This window comes from Cygnus olor, chromosome 6, assembly GCF_009769625.2.
Source record: "Cygnus olor isolate bCygOlo1 chromosome 6, bCygOlo1.pri.v2, whole genome shotgun sequence".
NCBI lineage: Eukaryota > Metazoa > Chordata > Aves > Anseriformes > Anatidae > Cygnus > Cygnus olor.
Window position 1 is genome coordinate 21565601 of NC_049174.1, and position 20904 is coordinate 21586504.

Sequence of the window (20904 nt, forward strand, 5' to 3'; positions counted from 1 at the left end):
TAAGTAAGGAAGAATACCTGAGTAAGAATACAATTGTTTGGCAATATCAGTCAAATATACTTATATCTTTAACCAGCTTTTAAAAGTGTTAAGGAAAATATTAATATTAGTGATGAGCCAGTACTTGTAGTTAAATGTATTGGATGTGGGCCGTCATAAGTGGGCATTTGTATTAATTTCCGGAATCTCTATAACTTAAAGATTGCAGTGAGACAAAACTCCTTCCAACAAATGAAGATGGGAGAGAACATCAGACAGCAGAAATTAAAGCAGTAGATTTTAGAGAAAATAGCAAGCTTGAAGTTGACAGACTATCAAACTGCCAGGCATCTAAAAATGACATCTTTGTAAGTCAGAGCAATTATACTCAACTGATTCCAGAAAAGCAAGATCAGAAAAGAAAGCAAACCAGCATGGACACAGTAAAAACTCAGGATGTTGCAATTCAGACAGGTTCATCAGTTAGCGATTTGGGAAGGACTACACAAAAAGAAACGATGGTTCTTCAAGATTGTGAATCATCCTCATTCAGAGGACCGGTCCCTCAACAAAATACAGGTACAAACAGCCCCTTTCTTCGAGTGATGCAAGGAATACAAACAGATAAAGAAATTGTAACTGAACAAAATCTTCAGAGACAAGATGTTACACCTGAAAAAGTAATTCCCTTAAAAGATGAAATTCACATTTGTACAAATGGCAGTAATGTTGCTTCACCAGAAACAGTTGCAAAAACTCCAGATGGCTCTCCTATAAAAGGTTACCCTCTTTATAGACAGGACATGAAACATAAACCTAAACCTGCTAATGAAATTACAAGAGATTACATACCAAAAATTGGAATGACTACTTATAAAATAGTGCCTCCAAAATCCTTAGAAATAATGAAGAGCTGGGAGTCAGAAGTTGCATCAGATTGTAATGATCAAGAGGTATCTACTTCTGACAACTCTCCAAAGCACGAAGACCCCAAAGAATTCACAATGCAAGCTGAAATTCCTAATTTTCCAAAAAGCGTGGGTCATTTACAGGCTTGTTCACAAAATAAACCTGCAGCAGCAAATGATCTGCTGCACAGAGTGAACAGCATGTCTGAACATGGGGTGACATCTGGAGCCAAGATTGCTACTGAGAGCAATCAAACAGAAACAGAGCCTTCCAAGCAGCCTATTCCACTGATGCTCAACGTGGATAATACAAATGCTTCTTCGGAGACTCAGGACAAGTCAAATGCATTAAGTCCTACAGCAAAGCCTAATTCTTTTTTTCTTCAGATGCAACGAAGAGTTTCAAGTCATTATGTGACATCGGCAATTGCCAGAAGTACTGTTAGTGCTCCTAATTCCATTCCAAATGAAGTTAAAAATACAGAGATTGAAAAAAGAATCTCATCACCTGATGAAACTTCTTTTTCTTTACATAAAACAAGTAGTTCCTCTCCTCCAGCAGATGAAGAAAAAGTTGATGATGGGAAAAAAATTGAATCTTCCACTTCTCCTGTTAAAAGCAATAAACCGTCAAGTTTTCCCCCCTGCCAGCCAGCATCGTTGAACCTAAGAACCCTAAGAACTTTTGCAGTTCCAAAGCCATACTCCAGTTCGAGGCCATCCCCTTTTGCTCTTGCTGTCTCATCAGCAGTCAAAAGGTCACAGTCATTCAACAAGGCACGTACAATCACTAGCCAGGCACCTAGAGAGGAAGTTCCTGTTGAACTCTCATCTGCCACTTCTGCAGCTGAATTCTCCTCAGCTACCTCCCTGCCTCAAGTGAAAAACCCTTCCTTACACAGCATAACTGGAGGGTCACAAAATAATCTAATGGATAAGGTAAACTTTATTTCTAATATTTATTGATTGGTGAATTTCTGCAATGTCATTTATAGCAGAGCAGAGACTTATTCTGCCTAATCGCTGAACTACTTGCTTATCAGAAAGTTCTGTATTGATACAGTGTAAACATCTTGTGGTACGTAGGAGTAGCACAGCATCATAATGAAATATAAGGAAAAAGGAATGCTAAAGTGAAAGCAGTCTCATTCAGAATAGTGAAAATAATTATTTCTTGCCGTAATTAGCACCCCTCGTACTTTGAAGAACAGTAAATTAAACAGAATCACTTATATTGTGTATACCTGTTTTTATGTTCAGAGCACTTAGGATGTGTTCCTTGTGGTTCTGCATGTTGGTTTCTTTAATTTTGGGTAGCATGAGTTTTGCTTCTAGTGATCATGTCAGAAACATACTTGAACCAAGGGTGTAAAATTTTGCTGACATAACTACTTACCTTAAGTAAGAAACTTTAATATATTGCTGATTAATACATTAGCTGATTTTTGTTTTTATTTTTGTTAATGTTGCAAGTGCATAGATGGAAATATGGCATCATTCAGAGAACTGTTTTAAGCTGTTCTGGCAAAGGTACTTTCTGTCTTCTATAAGTTCCATCTGCACAACGGCAGCTTGATGTATCCACAAATCCTGAGATGTGTACGTGAGCCTAAAGACTGCTGGCTGCCTTGCATGTTCTGTACAAATCTGCAGTATTATAGGATTCTGGGCTTAGTAGGCAAGAGACTATACTATTCCAGCCTTCCTGTTTTTATAACCATTCTTCGGGTATGGAAGTTAGATGCTAATCTCTGCTCAGTAGTTTCAAAATACAGCAGTGCTTGCCACCATCTATGCTTTTGGTTCAAAATGCATTCTTGAACTTCTCAGGATAGCTTCTGGATAAGGATTATACACATTAAATTTAGATTCTCAGAGGAAACCATTAGTAAAATAAATGGTCATTCTAGCATATGTGATAGTGATGAATGGTTTTATATGGAAATACTTTGGAAGTGATCTTTGTTAGATACTTCAATGCTTAAAGAATATTTAAATATGTTACAATGTGTTGTCTAATGTGCCTAAATTTGAGGTGCTGACATTTTGGAGTAATAGCCTGTCAAGTCATCAGGGAAATAAAATAAAGCAAAACAAAAAGATCTCAACGAGTTGTAGTGCTCAAGTATCATCTAGTTTAGTTGAGATAGAAATTCAGATGATAAAATCGTAGTGTGTTTCCTTCTTTTCCTTTTGGAATATATTATTTCCATATCTTATCACTTTGTGGAGTCTCAAACTCTCTGATCTTGAAGGAATTTCTTCACCATTTTAATAAGCCAAAATAAATTTATGAAGCTTAGAACTTTTTTGTTGCTGATAAATTGAAGATTAGTTTCCAAAAGCTAAAGTGGAAACGTGGCTGCTTTCTGAAATCTTGAACAAAGCAAACACTGCAATGGTGGCCCAGTTTGAGATGCAGCCTCTTGCGAGTTGACTTAGTTGTGACTTATTAAAGGTCTTTGTTATGTTTTTCCTCTCGCTTCCTCTCTTTACAGAGAAGCAGCAATGTGAATAGTGAGCAAAAGAGTCAGGCACAGTCAGGTGCTTCAGCTGACCACCCACCTCCTGTCACTACGAGGCAAACTGCGATGACAGTCCAGCGCTCTGACCCAGAACAGATCCACCAGAGCTTGCTGGCTGCAATCCGCTCTGGAGAAGCTGCTGCCAAACTGAAAAGGGTGAGTTTTCATCACTGCATCCATAACAATGAACTCATGGTGTTTCCTTCAAAATTACCATATTAATGTCTGACACTAAAAGCAGTTAGCTTTGGCATGAAGTGCTGTGAGGAGGTCTCTTAACAGTGGGAAGGGAGGTGGGGAGGAGAGTTCAGCTTTGCAGAATAAATTGGTGCATGCACACACAAAGCTTTATATGCCCATACTTTCAAAAAGTGCAAATGCAATCAGAAATCTTCCTGAAATTAGTTAGATATCTTTAAGTTGTCAATTACTGTCTCTTTCAAAACCTCAGGAATGTATTAAATTATTTGTGTTTATATGTTTTGAAGTAGTGTGGTTTCGGATGCATGCTAAGCAGCTTCATCCTAGACCTGAATTAGCTGCAATCCTTTGCAAGCAGATAAATGTAAGTTGTGAAGATTTGATTTTTCTAGGTACTAAACTCTATTAGGTCCTTAATTCTTCAAGCCTCCTGCTGCTGTTTGGTATTGTTAGTAAGATATTTCTCAATGTTTTGTTAACAGTCCTAGTAGGTCGGTCTTCCCCCACTCCCTCAGGTAAAAAGTGCTACTTAATTTTTCTTTTCTGTCTCTTAAAATGCACCTGTACTTCTTTCACTGGGTAAAATACCACAGGCTTTAAAAATCTATTGTTTTAAATTTGTAACCAGACAATTTAATGATAGTCTCACAAAAAGCTTTCTTGATGTAAAAGCTTTCTTGATGTAGCATTAATATTTTGCATTCTGTACTGAAGAATAATTTCTCATTGCAGAAAGTTAAGAAACTCATGAGGTTTTTTTCCTCTTCCTTTTTGCACTTTAAACTTGAATGAAAGCAAATGATGTGTGGTGGGTGGCTGTGAGTGCTTTTTTGTTTGTTTTTAATGGAAATTTTTTACTCTCTGGGATCAAAATTTCTCAGTTGCTGGTCAAATATTAGAATAATCTGCTTCAAATATGTGAGGTTTTATTTCAGTTTAGCACTGCAACAGCCTGTCTGAGGCCTGTAGGCCTCCTATTATTTCTACTCTGGATAGGAAGATTCATTTTCCCAGAAAGGGTATAACCATGCTTAACTAGTTGTTGCCTTCAGCCAGTAAGAGCAGTACATAAGGCACTGTAGTATTGCTTGCTTCTATTTGCCACTAACTTCAAGCCATTTTAAAAACAGGTTAAGATTAAGCAAATATCATATTGTTCAGAGTCACTTTGATGTTAACTTGATCTATTCTACCTGAGTTTGTCTTGTTTTGTTTCTTGCTTGTTTGCTTGCATGTATTTTTACTAAGGTGTTTTTTCCAATGCACAATTGTGAATAATACTGAATATTTTGCATAATGTGTGAAATTTGTTTTATGATTCTGTGGGAAATACCTATAGGTATTGGCTACTGACACAGTAGCTTGCAAGTGTTTTTAAAAAATAAAATTCATAAAGTGCGTTTCAGAATTCAAGAAGTCTATAGCTACTTGACAAACCACAGACAAAACTTACTATGCGGTTATTTATCATTTTCTAATAAAGATGATGACCCATATAGTCTTACCAGTCAAGGTACAAGAATGGTACTGTGAAGAAGAGAGAGATGATGACTCAAATCCTTTTTTTTCACCCTTTCCCTTGCTCACTCTGCTGTGGGCGGGAGATGTTCTTCCTCAGTATAGTATCTGTAGAGGCTGGGGGTGAGGAGGGGCTTTTTTAAGGAAAAGTGATTTGAAAGTGATCACTTTTTTTTTTAAAGAAAAAGTGATTAGAAGATTCCATAAGCATGAGGAAAAGCATTTCTGCAACGTTGAAACCTGAAACAGGCTTCAACATCCACTCCACACTCCTCCTAAAATGCAATGAAGAATCTGCTGAAATTCTGCCAAACAAAATTGTACACACAGTGCTCTTTTCACTCTTAACCAGAGTGCATGTGCTGTGGTACAGGTGTGTCTGACTGCAGAAAGAGAATTTTTTTGGCCTATGGCAAATTTAATAACAACATTCCCATTTTGTGTTTAACATGGAGAACTTGGCTGTACTAGGACAAATAGAGATGTGAAACATTTTGCATCAGTAAGTTTGCACCCAAAAGTGATTTCCGGTATTGAAAGGACTTTTTGTGTGCATTCACCTCAGCTTCCACTATTGTGCTGCTCTCAGTAAAAGGGGTAATAACGCAATCCATTGGAGTTGTGAAAGGGGGTTGTCAGGTGCCTGCTTCTCAATTTACCTCTCACTGTACTCTGTTTCTTAAGGTCTCTGAGGGAATCATTCAAAAAATAAAATGCTGGCACCAATAGCCAAATACTTTATTTTTTCCCTGTTTTACTTAATAAGTTGTCAGTATGCAATGCCAAGATCTGTGGCCTTTTGTGTTGCTGGCCTTTTCTGTTGAATAGAGCCATCAGTAATTACTAACCTAAAATGGGTCAAATGAGGTTTCTTTTTAACCATTTTCTCTTAAGAATATTTTCATTTTGTTTAGTAAGCTATGTGCTATGGTATGCAGCTCCCATGGCTCTCTTTAACTCCAACTGGAGTAACTGGTTTATGTAGCTCCCCTGAAAATTAGGTCTTTGCTATCTATCCTAAAAATTATAGTTTGCTCCTGATACAAGAGCATGGCATAAATGAATGTCAGATTTTGTTAGGAATCAGTTCTACTCAATATTTAATTTTAAAATGTTCATTTTGAGTGATAGTTTTTTCATGTATTCCTTTTCAGCTAAGTCCGGAGATGGACTAAAAATTTGATATGTTTTGAATAGATATTCACTGAATTTCTTGATAGAAATGTATGCAATTACTTAAAAACATTTTATTCTACTTCTTTAGCATATATGTGCTTTTTTCAGAAATTATGTAGGAGATCTGTCATTGGGATAAGAAAAACACTAACCGAAATAACAATATTTTTTTTATAAATAATGCTATGAAACATACTACAGTCAAATGTATTTAAAAACTTAGGTTAATATTCTTTTTCCCTTTTTTTTCCCCGCTGCCTCCAGGTTGGTCCTCCATCAAACACTATAGCGGTCAACGGAAGAGCCAAGCTTACTAATTTGTATTCCACAGAAGCAAAAGCTAATCGCTAGTTATTATACCAAATATTTTGCACTTTACTACTGCTTCATAGGCCAGCTTAATACTAACTATAAATTTTTGAAAGTGTAAATGCAAGTATATGTTAATATATTTTTGTCAATTGGTATAGGAATTTCACACTGGGTCCTTTGATGCCTTGGAAAAGATTATTAGAATATGTAAATTATGGTAATAATTTTATCTTTATAAAGCTGACTATGGTAATAATTTTCTCTTTTTATAAAGCTGATTATGCTGCTAAAAACTTTTAAGAGAAGGTGCAGATGAGCTTTGCTTATGTTGGAATGAGTGTCAAAAATTGTTGACTTCAGCCTTCAAGACTGAACAATATGTAGCAGTATGCTGAATTTACAGATTTAAAGAAATCTAAGAATTTTAGATAATTTTGAATTGTGTATTACTTTAACAGATTGTAAGAATTTAAATCTACCACATGCTGCCTCCATATTAGTTCATTAAGTTAATTTTGTAATTAGTAGAAAATTATATGCAATACTTTTGTTTCTCTTAAAAAAAAAAATTTTTGTTCCTTGAGCTGATGTAGTTGGGATAAGTATTTTAATCTTAAATCTCCTTCAATTTTTTCCTAGTAGTATACAAAAAAAAAAAAGACAAATTACTGGAAATTTTTGTACTACTTAAATTTTTTCTTAACAGTAACACTACATGATGTTTCTCATCTACTCTTTGAGCAACTGTATATAGTATTTACCTAGCACTCAGATGAACAAAACCTTTTGTGAACTAGATGTACTTTTAAATAGACGTCAGCATATAGTCACTTACGGATAAAATGCAAATTCCAGTTTTGATAATTAATGAAGTTTAAAAAAAAATCACTGGAAGTATGACTAAAGAATGAACTGCTTTAGACTTGTTTGTGTAAAATATTTTAATCTTAGAACAGCACAATAATACACTTACAAACTATTCTTGTGTCTCAGAGCCTCTATTTACAGACTAAGCATTAAATACCAAAATGGGAATATATATATAAAGAAAATGCTTCATGTTATATTTTATCTATTTTGCATTTCTTGTCAAGATGATACATTTTGGGGAGAGGGCGGAAATGTGATCACACTCATGATGAAATAGCTAGATTATGGATGTATGCAGCAAGTGCTGGGGTATTTGCCATATTAAAATATTTTCTTGCTATATTTGATTTAAATAAAACAATTATATTTAGTTTCTATTCTTTAACCATATATTTATTTTGTACTTTAAAGTCATTGTATAACTCATTTTCTGAAACTGATCTATATGTGCATTTCAAAAGGTTATTAATGGTTTGCTGCCAGTTTTTTGTGCAATAATCTCAGAGAGGTCTCATTACTTTTCTAGTACAGGCTCAATTATTGGTTGCTAATAAAACTGTTAACTTAATGCTGAAACCCTTCGAAGAACGTTTTAGTAAATAAAATTCATAAAGAGAACTGATGAGCACTTGTTCGCTGCTGTTCTCTCGTGTTTTCTCTCTTATAACTTAGTCCCCTGTCAAGGTGTGCTGCCACTGCCTTCTCCTAGTCAAGGGCTGATTATAAGGTGGAACAGGGAACCCACATGGTAGTTCAAAAGATGTGTTTCAGGGTCTGATTGCAAAAGAATGCTTCATTCTTCACTTGAAAATGGTGAGATAGAAGAGGTAGGTTTTTTTTTTTTTTTTTTTCTAACTGGGGCTTGCTTTCTAGATTTTATTATGTCTTGAGCGACAGCCTGGAAAATTGTAACTCACTCTGAGGAATCTACTAAGTGTCTGTGTTCGTTGTGCTATTTGAATTTGTTTTTTCAAGCAAAAACATGCTGATCTGTAACTGGCACAGAGGTTGCACCGCAAAGGAGTCTCCTTGTTTATACTTTGGGTGAGAGGGTTACATTGGCTTTCAAACTTTTGTGTTCTCTGCTGGAGGTGACTAAAAGTTATTTCATACAACTGTAATTTAATCTCCATCTGCAGACTATATAATTTCATTATTTCAATCAATTGTGTGGAGTCTAATTATTCTGGTTTGGGAAAAGATCAAATAACCTTTCTTTGTTGTTTTCTTTGGTTTTGACTACAACACTGTACTGCTGTATATCCCTTAGTCTCGTGTTAAAAGTATATTGGCCTTTGATGTGAACTCCTGAAGGCAAATATAATCTCATATACTAGAGATTAAAACTAAAAACAACTTTCTTGAATTTTAAGGTTTCTTGTCTGTGCAACTGAACTTGCTTGATAATTAACTTAAATGACTACACACAACAGTACTGTGAAATTGTTCAATGAGATTTTCTGTTACTAGTTGGCAGTATTGTTTAGCAAAACCTTTTTTCCTCTTTCTTCCAACATATATGTAAAACATTTTAAAATCTTGCCATTATATATCTGGAGACTCATTTCTTCTGTAATATTCTTGTATTAAATTCTACCAGAAAAACTCTTGCTGACAAACTTGTGTTTATTAAATATTCAAACAAGAAAACATCTGCTGAAGCAATAAGGATTTTCTAGCAACTGCCAAGTCCAAGTTAGGCAGCAGTAGATTTTTGTTGTGGATGCCTTACTTGCATGGAAAATACCTTGGTGTTTTTTTGTTTTGATCCAAGCATATTTAGTCTGGGGAACCTGTACTAGAGATGCCTTCCAACAGAAGGCAACTATTTATGTCATACTACTTAAAATCCTCCTGCTGCTTTTGAATGGCAGGCAAAATGTTTGGGGAAGAAAACTCAAGGCTCTGCAGCAACAGAAATGTCAGTGCAATTGTGTAAACAAAATAACAGACCCCACTGAAAGTGTGCTATGACTTACCATCATGAAGCAGCAGATAGTGGTGTAGCATGGTGGGATCTTGCTCTAATTCTGACTCCAAGGCTTTGTAAGTAAAGGATCTTTCTCAAAGACACAAAAGATTGTATTCTCTATAAAAGATTGTGTTCTGATTGAATAACTACAGAACTCTGTAGTTATTAAAGAAGGTATTTTTATTTATTCTGCAGAAGAATAAAATTAAGAATACAGATATACCTGGAAAAGGGAAGCAGTTGTGCTGGGAGAGCTTAATTCATCACCAGATATTTGGAAATCGTCAGTTGTGACTGGAGGTTTTTGCGACCCAGGCAAGAGCTCTCATACTTGCAGCTGAAAGATGCTAAACCACTGGGTGTCACCATTTTAGGAAGTATATTTAGTAATCAGTGCCTTAATTTTTGCCGGCTATTTGTGGTTTGTGCCCTACCATATTGTAGCACACAACATGAAGATATATGAGAGGAAGGAGGACCATCAGTCATTGAAGTGATGTGGATATAGACCATGAGGCATGGGATCACCTGTACTATGCAAAGAATGGGAATACAACATGAGAGCATTGAATGCTTTTAATGTTAAGTTTGTACAGACACTCATATCAGCCAAACCAATATTTCCAGTTGGAGCTGCTTAAAATCATATTTTAATAAACAATTGTGAAGAAGGTTGAAGGAATTCTGCTAAATAGAAATTAAGGAAGCTTTTGAGTGGTAGGGTGTATATCCTTGAATGCGTTGCTTGGTCAGAGTGCATCTGTCAGGTGTTAAACAACTACAACTAGGCTGAAGAGTAGCTTTAAATGACTCAATTGATGCGTTGGTAGCCAAGCAAATACAGCCTTTTGCCGGAGGGAAAATGTGTCTTAAGTTAATTGTCTATGTCAGTGTTAATGGAATGTGAGGCTGAAGTCAAAATTGTGTGTTTGGATCGGAGCTGCCACCTTCACAGCACATGGTAACTGTTTCTGGGTGCTGTGAATGGTCTGAGGTTCTGAAGCCACAACATTCTGTTCAACTTTGATGCAGACTGGAGAGCTAACCCTGGAACATCACTTGTTATAAATGGGCCTCTTAGGAAATCTGCTTTGATGGCAAAGCAAAGCTGTAACAATATCAATGGAAGTGCTTCACAGCTTTTAATTGAAAAGGATGCATTTTATGTGGATTATGTTGTGGTCAATTGCAAATTGCAGGTAAGGTGGATTGTTTTTCCTTTTATTTTCTCAGTTTTAAGTAGTTTCGTGGTAGGGAAAGCATCCTTGCTAAAAGTACATGAAACTTGCAAGTAATGGAATATAACTTTTTCTAAAAATACTTAATTTTGTTTTGTCATTCTTGTGACATGGTAACTAACACAAACTGCGTCAAGAATCTACCACAATGTACTGTACATAAAGTTGTTGCATTATTTTTGTCAGCCATTTCTGCTCATTTACATAAGCACATACCACATTAACATTTTTGTAGGTGTGTATATGTCTTCAAGGAGCAGATTTGGGAGAGCTGTATACTTTTCTCTCTTTAGCTGTATTGAATCTCATTTACATAACAGTACATCTAGTGTTAATGATGTTAAGGATCCCAGTTAAGGAGTGTTTTTACTTTTTTGTGAGTGGAAGATTTTGAATGAGTTTTGCATGCTTCTTCAGCTCTTTATGACAGGAAGTGCTGCTTATCCCTGTCCCCTTTCATATCTTGTTTTCTGTTTTGGCTTTATGGTTCTACAAATATTGTACCACTTCTGAATGTCTGGGTACAAGCCAGAAACAAAAAGACTAACTGAAAGCCTGGTAAGTTGCAATCCCTATTTGTGTAACCACCACAGTGATGAATATAATCCTGTGCAGGACAGCCATTGCTCCACATCTGGTAATATTATAATAATGAAAGAAAATCTTACTATAGGGTGAGAGAAGAAACTTGATCTGAAAAAGAGACCAAAACTATCAGGAAATTTTAACTGCATCTGTTGGTAATTATTTCAGACCAACTGTGCATTTATAATGTAAGGCCTGGAAATAAGCCATGCTATCTCTACCACAAATACATACAACTCCAATGCTGAAAAGAGCCATCCTTTCTTGTTATCAGAGTTGGATTTGGACATAAGTTGCTAATTCCTTTTGTGAATTTCAATTCTGAGGATGGTCCTGTGGTAATAGCATAGGACTATGGCCAGTGTGATTATACACATATGCCAGTGACAGTAACTAGCTCCTAGCTTGATTGCATAATGAATGTGTGTTTAGTAGGTCTTTGATATCAGCTGCTGCATGTGAAGAACCACTGTCTTCTATTTAAACAAATTATCTGTTTGGTGGTTTCCGTTAGTGCATGGACATTCCCAAACAATGCTTAAAACAGGAGTTTGGGGCTATGGTAGGAAGCTAATTCTTAGGTTCCTCCTTAGTCATTTGAATATTTCTCAATGCAACTGATAAAAGAAATGAAAAGACTGATATAAACTTATTTGAGTAAGGGTGAAAAGTTAGGCATTTCTGAAGAATGCACTCTAAATTTGTCTTAACAAAACTGTCTCTTCTTACATTTGCTAGTAATAGTGACTCAACTGTATCTCAGTAAAAGGTGTGCATCAAGGGGTGGAGGAGACTTTGGTGAGAGGGGGGAAGCTTTAAGATTATTTTGAACTCATCCAGAAGCACAACTTGCTGAGGGAACCATTCCCTTTTTCTCTTCCTTTGAAGAGAATAAACTGAAATATTTAAAATTCAAAGCACTAATCTTTATTTTAATTTCTTGGATTGGCATGTTACTTCATAACATACCTAACCACCATGTGTGTGTATGACTTAAATATTATATGCTCTTAGTTATTTAATCAAAAAAAAAAAGATCACCAGCTGAAATGTTCAAAAGCCTTTATATAGCTATCAAATGCTCACTGATTTAACCTTATGGTTTATCTGCATTTTTATGCAGCTGTGGTATGTAGTTGCATAAGGTTATGTGAACTGTAAATCTAGAAGTCTCTTAAAACTCAGTTTATTGTGAAGATGAAAATTTGTAGTGTGTCAAGAAATGCTCATTAAATATTCTGTTAGTCTTCAAAGACAAGAAGTTTCAAGGTAAACTTTAAAAATAGAGCAATTGTCAGTGTAGGGGTTCTGCTTCTACTGTTGCCATGTTCAGATAATGTCAAAGCACTGGTGCGCAGCTTTTTTACAGTTCTTAAGTCTCTGTGGATTTTTATTTTTAATTCTGAATTCCATTTTGATCTTAAATGTTGAACAAATGTTCAATTGTTGTTTGAACATTAAGTGTGAAGGATCACAAATCATAGGCTTGATGCAGAGATTACAGTATGAGGTTATATTATTATCACTGCATAGGGTTGGATGTTCACAGGGGTATCTTACTTTCATGTAGTGTTCAGGTACCTAAACTCTTACAGGTAATAACGGATAAAAAGGATGTACTCTCTACATCAATGTACACATCAGAAAATATTGTTATTTGTGAAGTGCATGGAAACAGAAGCCCAAATGAGAAAACAGAGAACAGAGGGATGCATTATAAATGGTGAGGTTTAACTAAAAAGACTAAAGAAGTCCACCGGTTGATAAACTTTTGTTTGGATAAGGATTCTACTGGCTTGAAATACTGAAACTGAAATGTGCTTATGGACAGTTGTTTTGTAGATATCACTCAGGTGTAGACTGTATTGCTAAAGTGGTATATAATTAGTCTTTTGCAAATATCAAAGGAAAGTTGGCTGTAGAGAATATAATTAAAATATAATATGGCTGGAGAGCTGAAGCTTTCACCTCCTTGGAACTAACTTCTCACATCTAGCAACCGAACAGAGCTGTTAGTCCTCCTTTTTTGTCCGGTTTCTTTCTTTTTTTTTTTAAAGCATATTTTAATGAATCAAGATTTTCTTGTAATGTTTACCAGTCTCTAACGCATAAAGTCAAAAAGCAAAATGCCAGCTACAAATAATGCAGTGGCCTCTCTTGTACCACACAGTGTAAAGATGCTTGTTTGAAGTCTTTTCTCCGAGTTAATACTAAGCAGGACTGACCTTGATTAGCCTGTAATATTTGGTATCATCATAGCCAGAGCAACAAGAACACAATAAAGTACAGCATGTAGAAATAAATTTTCACAAGTGACAAAATAACTAAAAGAATGGCAGTGTTAAGTAGTGGGCCTGCATATGTGATCCTGAACATCCACAGGGGTAAAGAGTTTATATGTACGATCATCTCAGGGCAGGGGGAGAACTATGCTCACAGAAGCTGCAGTTGTAGAAATTGTTGAAGAATAAATCTGTCTAGCAGCGGCTATTTGCCAAGTGCTAGTGTACTTCGTGTACTAGTGTCAGTGTGCATTAACCATTAGCATACTTACCAATGGTTAATATATTTCTACTTGCAAAAATAATGAATAAACTACTGTTGGACGCAGTTTAATCATTTCTCTCTAGCTACTGGAGAGCAGCCCCGCAGAGAGGGATCTGGGAGTTGTGGTTGACAGCAAACTGAATATGAGCCAGCAGTGTGCCCTGGCAGCCAGGAGGGCCAACCGTATCCTGGGATGCATCAAGCACGGCATGCTAGTTGGTCGAGGGAAGTGATTGTCCTGCTCTACTCTGCACTGGTGCGGCCTCACCTCGAGTACTGTGTGCAGTTCTGGGCACCACAGTACAAAAAGGACATTAAACTGTTGGAGTGTCCAGAGGAGGGTGACGAAGATGGTGAAGGGCCTAGAGGGGAAGACACATGAGGAGCGGCTGAGGTCACTGGGCCTGTTCAGCCTGGAGAAGAGGAGGCTGAGGGGGGACCTCATCGCAGTCTACAACTTCCTCGCGAGGGGGAGTGGAGGGGCAGGTGACCTATTCTCCGTAATCACCAGTGATAGGACCCACGGGAATGGTGTTAAGCTGAGTCAGGGGAAGTTTAGGCTGGACGTCAGGAAGAGGTTCTTCACCGAGAGGGTGGTCGCACACTGGAACAGGCTCTCCAGTGAAGTAGTCACTGTACCAAGCCTGTCTGAATTTAAGAAGCGATTGGACTGTGCACTTAGCCACATGGTCTAAAACTTTGGGCAGACCTGTGCGGTGCCAGGAGTTGGACTTGATGATCCTTATGGGTCCCTTCCAACTCGGGATATTCTATGATTCTATGACTCCCCACCAGAGGACCTTACTCACAGCTGAAGCTCCTACCCCCCACCCCGGTGAATCAAGCATATGGTTTATAAAAGGGCGTAATGCAGGGCACCAGATAAGACACCAGTAATCCAACTGGGAATGCAGGTAGGGAAATCACTAGATGTGCACTCACATTGTACTCTACAATACACAGTGCATGTGTGTGTAAAGGAAATGTTTACTTCTAACTTCATGTTTCTTCTCCCTCTTGGAGAATGCTGATGTCCTATCTTTATTCCTCACTTGCTATTTCTAAGGAGTTGTAAAGTTTAAGTGCTGTCTTTTTTATGAGAAGAGAGTGCTGGAGCCTGTTGATTAAACACATCCCTTGCTTTTCCCTGTTCAGGCACAAATTTCCAGACTCAGACTCTGGATGTAATTTCTATTCCCCCCACACCATGTGCGTGTTGTAGAATTTTACCAAATGTGCAGTAAAAACTTTTGCAAGGTATGAACAGTCACGATGGGTACTTCAGTTTTGACTGCTTTAGCCTTTTGAATTGGTCTGTTTTGGCTTTATCAGTAGTGTTTTCTTTTGTTAATGAGAGATTCTAACCCTTGGAGATCTGGAGAAAAATGGGTTGAGGCGGGATTGCATGGGGCAGCCTTTCTCTCTGGCAAGCCAAATGGCCTGGGGGAGCCAGTCCCAGAAAAGGGGGCCCTCAGCCCCCCCAACCCTCCTCCTTCCTCCACATGAGGGCATCTTCTAGGCCTCTCCCAACACAGCCGCCTTTGGTCTCGCATGGGCCACTCCATCACAGGGCCTTGCTGAGGTCACAGTGGCCACCACTGCCCCGCCTTTGCCCCAGACCCTATAAAACAGGACCCCTGTAGCTGGCCTGCCACTTGCTCAGCTACTCGGTCCTCTGAGAGCCAGCGTACGCGGCAGGAAGAAGGCTAGAGAAAGGAGCAAGGTGAGTGGCAGCCCTCCTCGGTGTGAGGACAGCGAAGCAGTCTGAGGAAGCACTGAGAAGGATGGCAGCTAATGAGAGGAAGATGTCGTGGGCAGAGGGAAAGCACTTCCAAAAGATACCAGTGCCCGGGGGACATCTGGTGTCCGGCCCACAGACACGTATCAGCGATTATCATTAGCACCGCAGGGATGTGGGGAACAGGCCGGCCCCTCAAACATACAGCAACAGGGGGCCTGGGCCTAACCAGTGGTGCAGAGGTGGTGTGGAGCAAAGGTGGGAGCGTGAGGCAGAGAGCCGTGGGGAGCAGAGGTGTGCCTATCGGCCAGAACGCAGCGTGGGACCCAGCCATGGCCATAAAACAGTTGGCAGCGTTCAATCCATGCCTGGAAATGAACTGGACAGCGGCATGGGGCCTAAATGTGGAACTGGGCGACCCCCTGGTTCGGCACCCTGGCCTGAAAACATACCTGATGGAAGGCATCCCATGTGGGCAGTCCCGGGCAAGGACTGGCTTGTCCTCCTGCCTAACACTGTGGAGCCCATGGAGGTGGGTCCACAAGAAGAGGCAGAGGAACCCATGGAAGTGGATCCACCTCAGCCACATCAGACCTGGGACTACCCCGGCAGGTCTTTGCTCTGTGCCATCAGAGAACACCAAGAGCTTCGCAGCAGGGCCCGGTGAGCTCCCTACTTGTCATTGCTCAGGCTCCATCCCAAGCATTAGCTTGGGGCCACCAAACACCCAGCAATAAAGAACTCTTGCCGATTCTCAGGGGTTGTGCGAGTGCTTCTTTCCCATCCCCCAGCCCTTGGGCGAGAGGTGGCAGCCCTTCTGCACAGAGCCTCGAGGAAGAGCACAAGAGAGGACTCAGCTCCCTTCGGGCTACTGCGCTGGGGTGACAGGAGGAGTCCCTGAGGACCACCATGCACCTTTAACATTTAAAATAGACTGAGGGGTGAAAAAAGGAGTGTGTAAGCGATTATAGGTGGCTAATTTCTCATATTAGGAGTGAGTTTCTATAGCTGAGTAATTGGTAACGACAGCCATGGAGAAGGCGGAGGTACTCAGCAACTTCTTTGCCTTCGTCTGCACTGGTAGACGAGCTTCCCATGTCTTTCATTTCCCTGAACCCATAGGTGGAGGCTGGGGGATCTAAGTCCCACCCACTGTAAGTGAAGAGCAGGTTCAACACCAGCTGATGAATCTAAACAGGTACAAATCTATGGGGCCTGATGACATGCATCCCAGGATCCTGAGGGAACTGGCTGATGGAGTTGCCAAGCCTCTCTCCATCATAGTTGAAAAGTCCTGGCATTCAGGCGATGTCACTGGTGAGTGGAAAAATGGAAACGTCATGCCCCTACTCTTCAACAATTAAAACAAAGAATTGAACAAAGAGCACTACTCTTCAAGAATTAAAACAATTAGGAAACATTTCTTCTCAGAAAGAGCAGTCAGGCATTGGGATGGGTTGCCCAGGGAGGTGGTGGAGTCACCATCCCTGGGGGTGTTCAAGGAAAGGTTGGACATGGTGCTTAGGGACATAGTTTAGTGGGTGACACTGGTGGTAGGGGGATGGTTGGACCAGATGATCTTGAAGGTCTTTTCCAACCTTAATTTTTCTATGATTCTATACTTATGATTCTATACTTATCAATGGTTAATATATTTCTACTTGCAAAAATAATGAATAAACTACTGTTGGATGTAATTTAATCATTTCTCTCCAGCTACATGTGTGTGTCTGTCTGCATGTTTCCTCTTCTTTTTAAGGTGTGATCCAGAACAAGAACTAAGCCATGATGGCTTACAGTTAGTCTGAAGTGGTAAAGCAAGGACAATCAAATTTATTTCACAGTTGCCTAAGGATTTATGTATCTCTGCTTTAACGTAGAGTGAAAATCATCATCTTTAATGCTGATTGCAATTTTCTAAGTGAAACACTTGAACTAAACAGGGAACCAGGAGAAAGCAGATGGAGAGAGATGCAGTTGGTCACCTTGATTAAACATGATTGATCCCATCAGCAGAAGCTATTCTATTTCTTCAAAAGCTGCAAGCCAATTATACACTTCCTTTCTGGAAACTGAAGCTTATTTAGGCACACAAAGGTGGATCACTTCAGGGCACACCTGCAGCAAGTGTATGTACAAAGCAAGTCCCTACAGTGAGCCAAGCTGCTGCACTTCTAAACTGTAGTACGTAAGTGACACAAAGAGGTGAAGCAAAGGCTGAAGAAGTAGATTGCAGATGACTTTCTTTTTAAACTGTAGAAGACTGGGAGAAAAATGGGCACCTGGGCAGCTGCATAGTTAGATGCCCCTCTTTCAAGAGGTAGTGTTCTGTTAACCCTTATTAAAAGCTGCAGTACTGCTAAGGTTAATTCTTGAATAGTAGGAAGTTTTGGTAGGAGGCAGTCAAGGATCAGTTAAGCTGATTCATTCAAAACCAGGATTTGGTGATGAAGGGAAATATAAGTTGCCTAATGATCAGTGGGGAAACTAACAGCAGAAATCAAGCTGGAATGTAGCTGGAACAACATTATCTCAAAAGATGAAATTTTTTTAAAAAGAAGCAGGTATTTTAGATTAATAACCTAAAGGTGGAAGGCAGTTTGGGTGAGTAAGAGAATAAGATGAGTTATAAGACCTTTAGAAAACATGTCAAGGAAGACTAAAGGAATGGAGTTGGTTTAATTAAAAAAAAAAAGTATGATTAGGATGACATAACCATGTTTCAACACAAAACAGTTGCTATACCTAGGCAAGTGATTAATCATGGTATCTTCAAGCAATAATCTGTTCCAACTTCTAAGCATAATGGAAGAATTATTATTATTATAGTACTGGGTCAAACTCAAGGCTCATTTAGTCTGTTTCTTGTTTTTTAACAATGATCAAAAACTGAAATTTAGGGGGAAAAATACAAGTTTATGGCACATACAAAGTAATACTTACCCAAGGTATGATCAACCTTCAACAATTCTTAACTCTGAGAATGCCTAAGTGAAGAGGTTTCTATTTACTTCATAGTCCTAAATAGTTTTCTTTTTCAAGAATTGGCTACTTGTACTTTCGATTCCTGTAAACTCTGATCAGTGACAGTACTACGTGACAGGGATTTTCTTGGTTTAATCACACGCTACTTGAAGAACCTTCTTTTGTCATTGTTTTTGTAAACTTCTACTTGCTAGCTTAATTTTATTCTGTGATTCATTTATTGATGGAGACACTAATTCACCAATCACAGTTTATACTGTCTGTCCATTCATGTCCTTATGTACTATAGGTGATTGTACCACAGGCTTTTGTGACTTACACACTTTTGTCACTTTATCTAAGATGTAATTGATGTTTGGTCAAAACACAGGTCTGAGCATGCTCTATGTTTGTTTCTCTCAACGTTGTGGGCAGATGGTATTTTCTCATTGCATTTATTTTTCAAATTTGCCTCCTTTTGCTTGCAGCCTTTCCCATACCTTCTCCTAAGGAAATCACCAGTGTGATTTCTCGAGAGTTTTGGCATGTCCATGTTTCTGCTTTGGAATGGGCATGCAGCACAGCTTTTATATGAGGCTTTTCTTTCTTCGATGTGGACTAACAGCTGTAGTTTTCCGTGGCATATAATGAAAGAAGGCTATTTTCTGTAGTGAATCACCTGCGGTATACAACTATCTTCTATACAAGATCAGCAGTTTATGAGATGATTGTGTGTCATGGTTCTACATATCCAGCTGAACAGGACCTTGATAAATTGTATTTAATCACAGATGCAGTCATCTGATTCACAGATGATCTTTTCAACTATCCAGTGAACAAGAAGTTTAAAAACTTGAGGATATAATGTATTCATAGCTCAGCTTGTGGTAATAGTTGTTCATTAGTTTCAATTTACAATAATGATATTTCTTTAGCACCTAAAGTGTACCACCTTTATATATGAAATTTCAATCCATTTTTCTGATAGGAATTTCTATTGTCTTTATTTCATGCGCTAAGAGCAATTATTCACTTTTTGAAATCCACTACCACAATACTATTTTTGATTAGGATCCTGTCCCACTATCTCTAAGGGAGGGAGCAGGGCAGGCCTGGAGACTGCAGCCAGGTTCAGCTGAGTCCAGATTACCAGACAGGTCCATCGTGAGGGAGAAAAATCTGTGGTTCTAGGTCTGGATTCCCAGGACCAGGCAAAGGCACAGCTGTGATGCAGCAAGAACTGTGCGTTGCTCAAGTGGAGACAAAATGCTAGAGCCTCAGCTTAAAAGCAGCTCCCCAGGAAGGAGCAGCCCTTACCACAGCCTCACCACCAAGCTCTCTGAAGAGCTCATTCCAAGGTCACCAGCTGCAATAGGAGGACAAGGACAGGGAATATGTGCTCAGGGCCTCTATACCTCTGTACGACTCTGAGTGGAAGGAGAACTAGCCAGATCAATGTGGTACTTGAGATATGTTAGAGTTCATTCCTGAAAAAAAAATATTTTGCTAGCAGATGTACATCACACCTAGTATGTAAAAAAAAAAAAAAAAAAAAAGTAAAAAAGAGGGAGCTGTGGGCATGTTACTAACATTGCTGTGGTTTTCTCATCCCCCTTCACTCCCATCCACCACCAAATGAATGTGGAAGGCAATCTGGCCGTAATTTGTACTCCCTCTTCCCTTTTCTAAAATAATATTCTCACTGTAGCGAATCACTTTACTGAAGGTTTCAGTAAAGCATCAGGTGAGTGAAGACCATGTAGTTGCACAAGCACTTTTGCCTAGAAATACAGCCAGCTGTCCAGAAATCTGGAACAGGGAGAATGACTTTTGTTCAAATATTCTTTCTAGTCTGGTTTGCAATTAAACAGTTTTTTTTTTTTTTTTTCCTGAAATATTTTTGCTGATTCATTATTAACTTACTTTGTATTTCAATGTTAAAGTGAAATATGTTTCTTTAACTCTCTTTAAATGAACTACCTTTGTGGTGGTATTTTAAATGAGTCTTTTGATGCCTTCTTAATGAATGCTGAGTAACAGGAGAATCCCTATGGAAGCACATATGGTATCTACATTAATACTGAATGAATGCATAATGATCAGTAAAATTTCCGTGATTTCCACATGAATCAACAGTGATGAGCCACTTAGTGTTGCACTCAATTACATCATGTTTAATTTATGTAGCATTGTTTGGACATTATGTTTAAAATGTCTTTAGTAAATCATTGAGACTCTAATTGAGCCTCCATTCCGGTGACAAATTGCATCGTAAACATTAAATTCAGTTTTTTACACAACAATTAATTTATGTTGAAGCCTGCCTGCAAAGGGTCAACAATTTGATATATTCTCACTATTGCTCTCTGAA

At 38.6% G+C, this 20904-nt stretch overlaps 1 protein-coding gene across 6 annotated transcripts in view; it reads left to right on the top strand.

Moving 5' to 3' along the window:
- The window catches only part of COBLL1 (cordon-bleu WH2 repeat protein like 1), an 81131-nt gene extending 73023 nt beyond the window's left edge, over positions 1-8108 (top strand). For all 6 annotated transcript variants that reach the window (XM_040561288.1, XM_040561289.1, XM_040561285.1 and 3 more), the window contains 3 exons: positions 202-1826; positions 3386-3568; positions 6572-8108. In XM_040561288.1, the coding sequence (XP_040417222.1) occupies positions 202-1826; positions 3386-3568; positions 6572-6658 (1895 nt within the window). In that variant the 3' untranslated portion in view covers positions 6659-8108. The remainder of the gene's footprint in view (positions 1-201; positions 1827-3385; positions 3569-6571) is intronic.
- The last annotated feature ends 12796 nt before the right edge of the window (positions 8109-20904 follow it).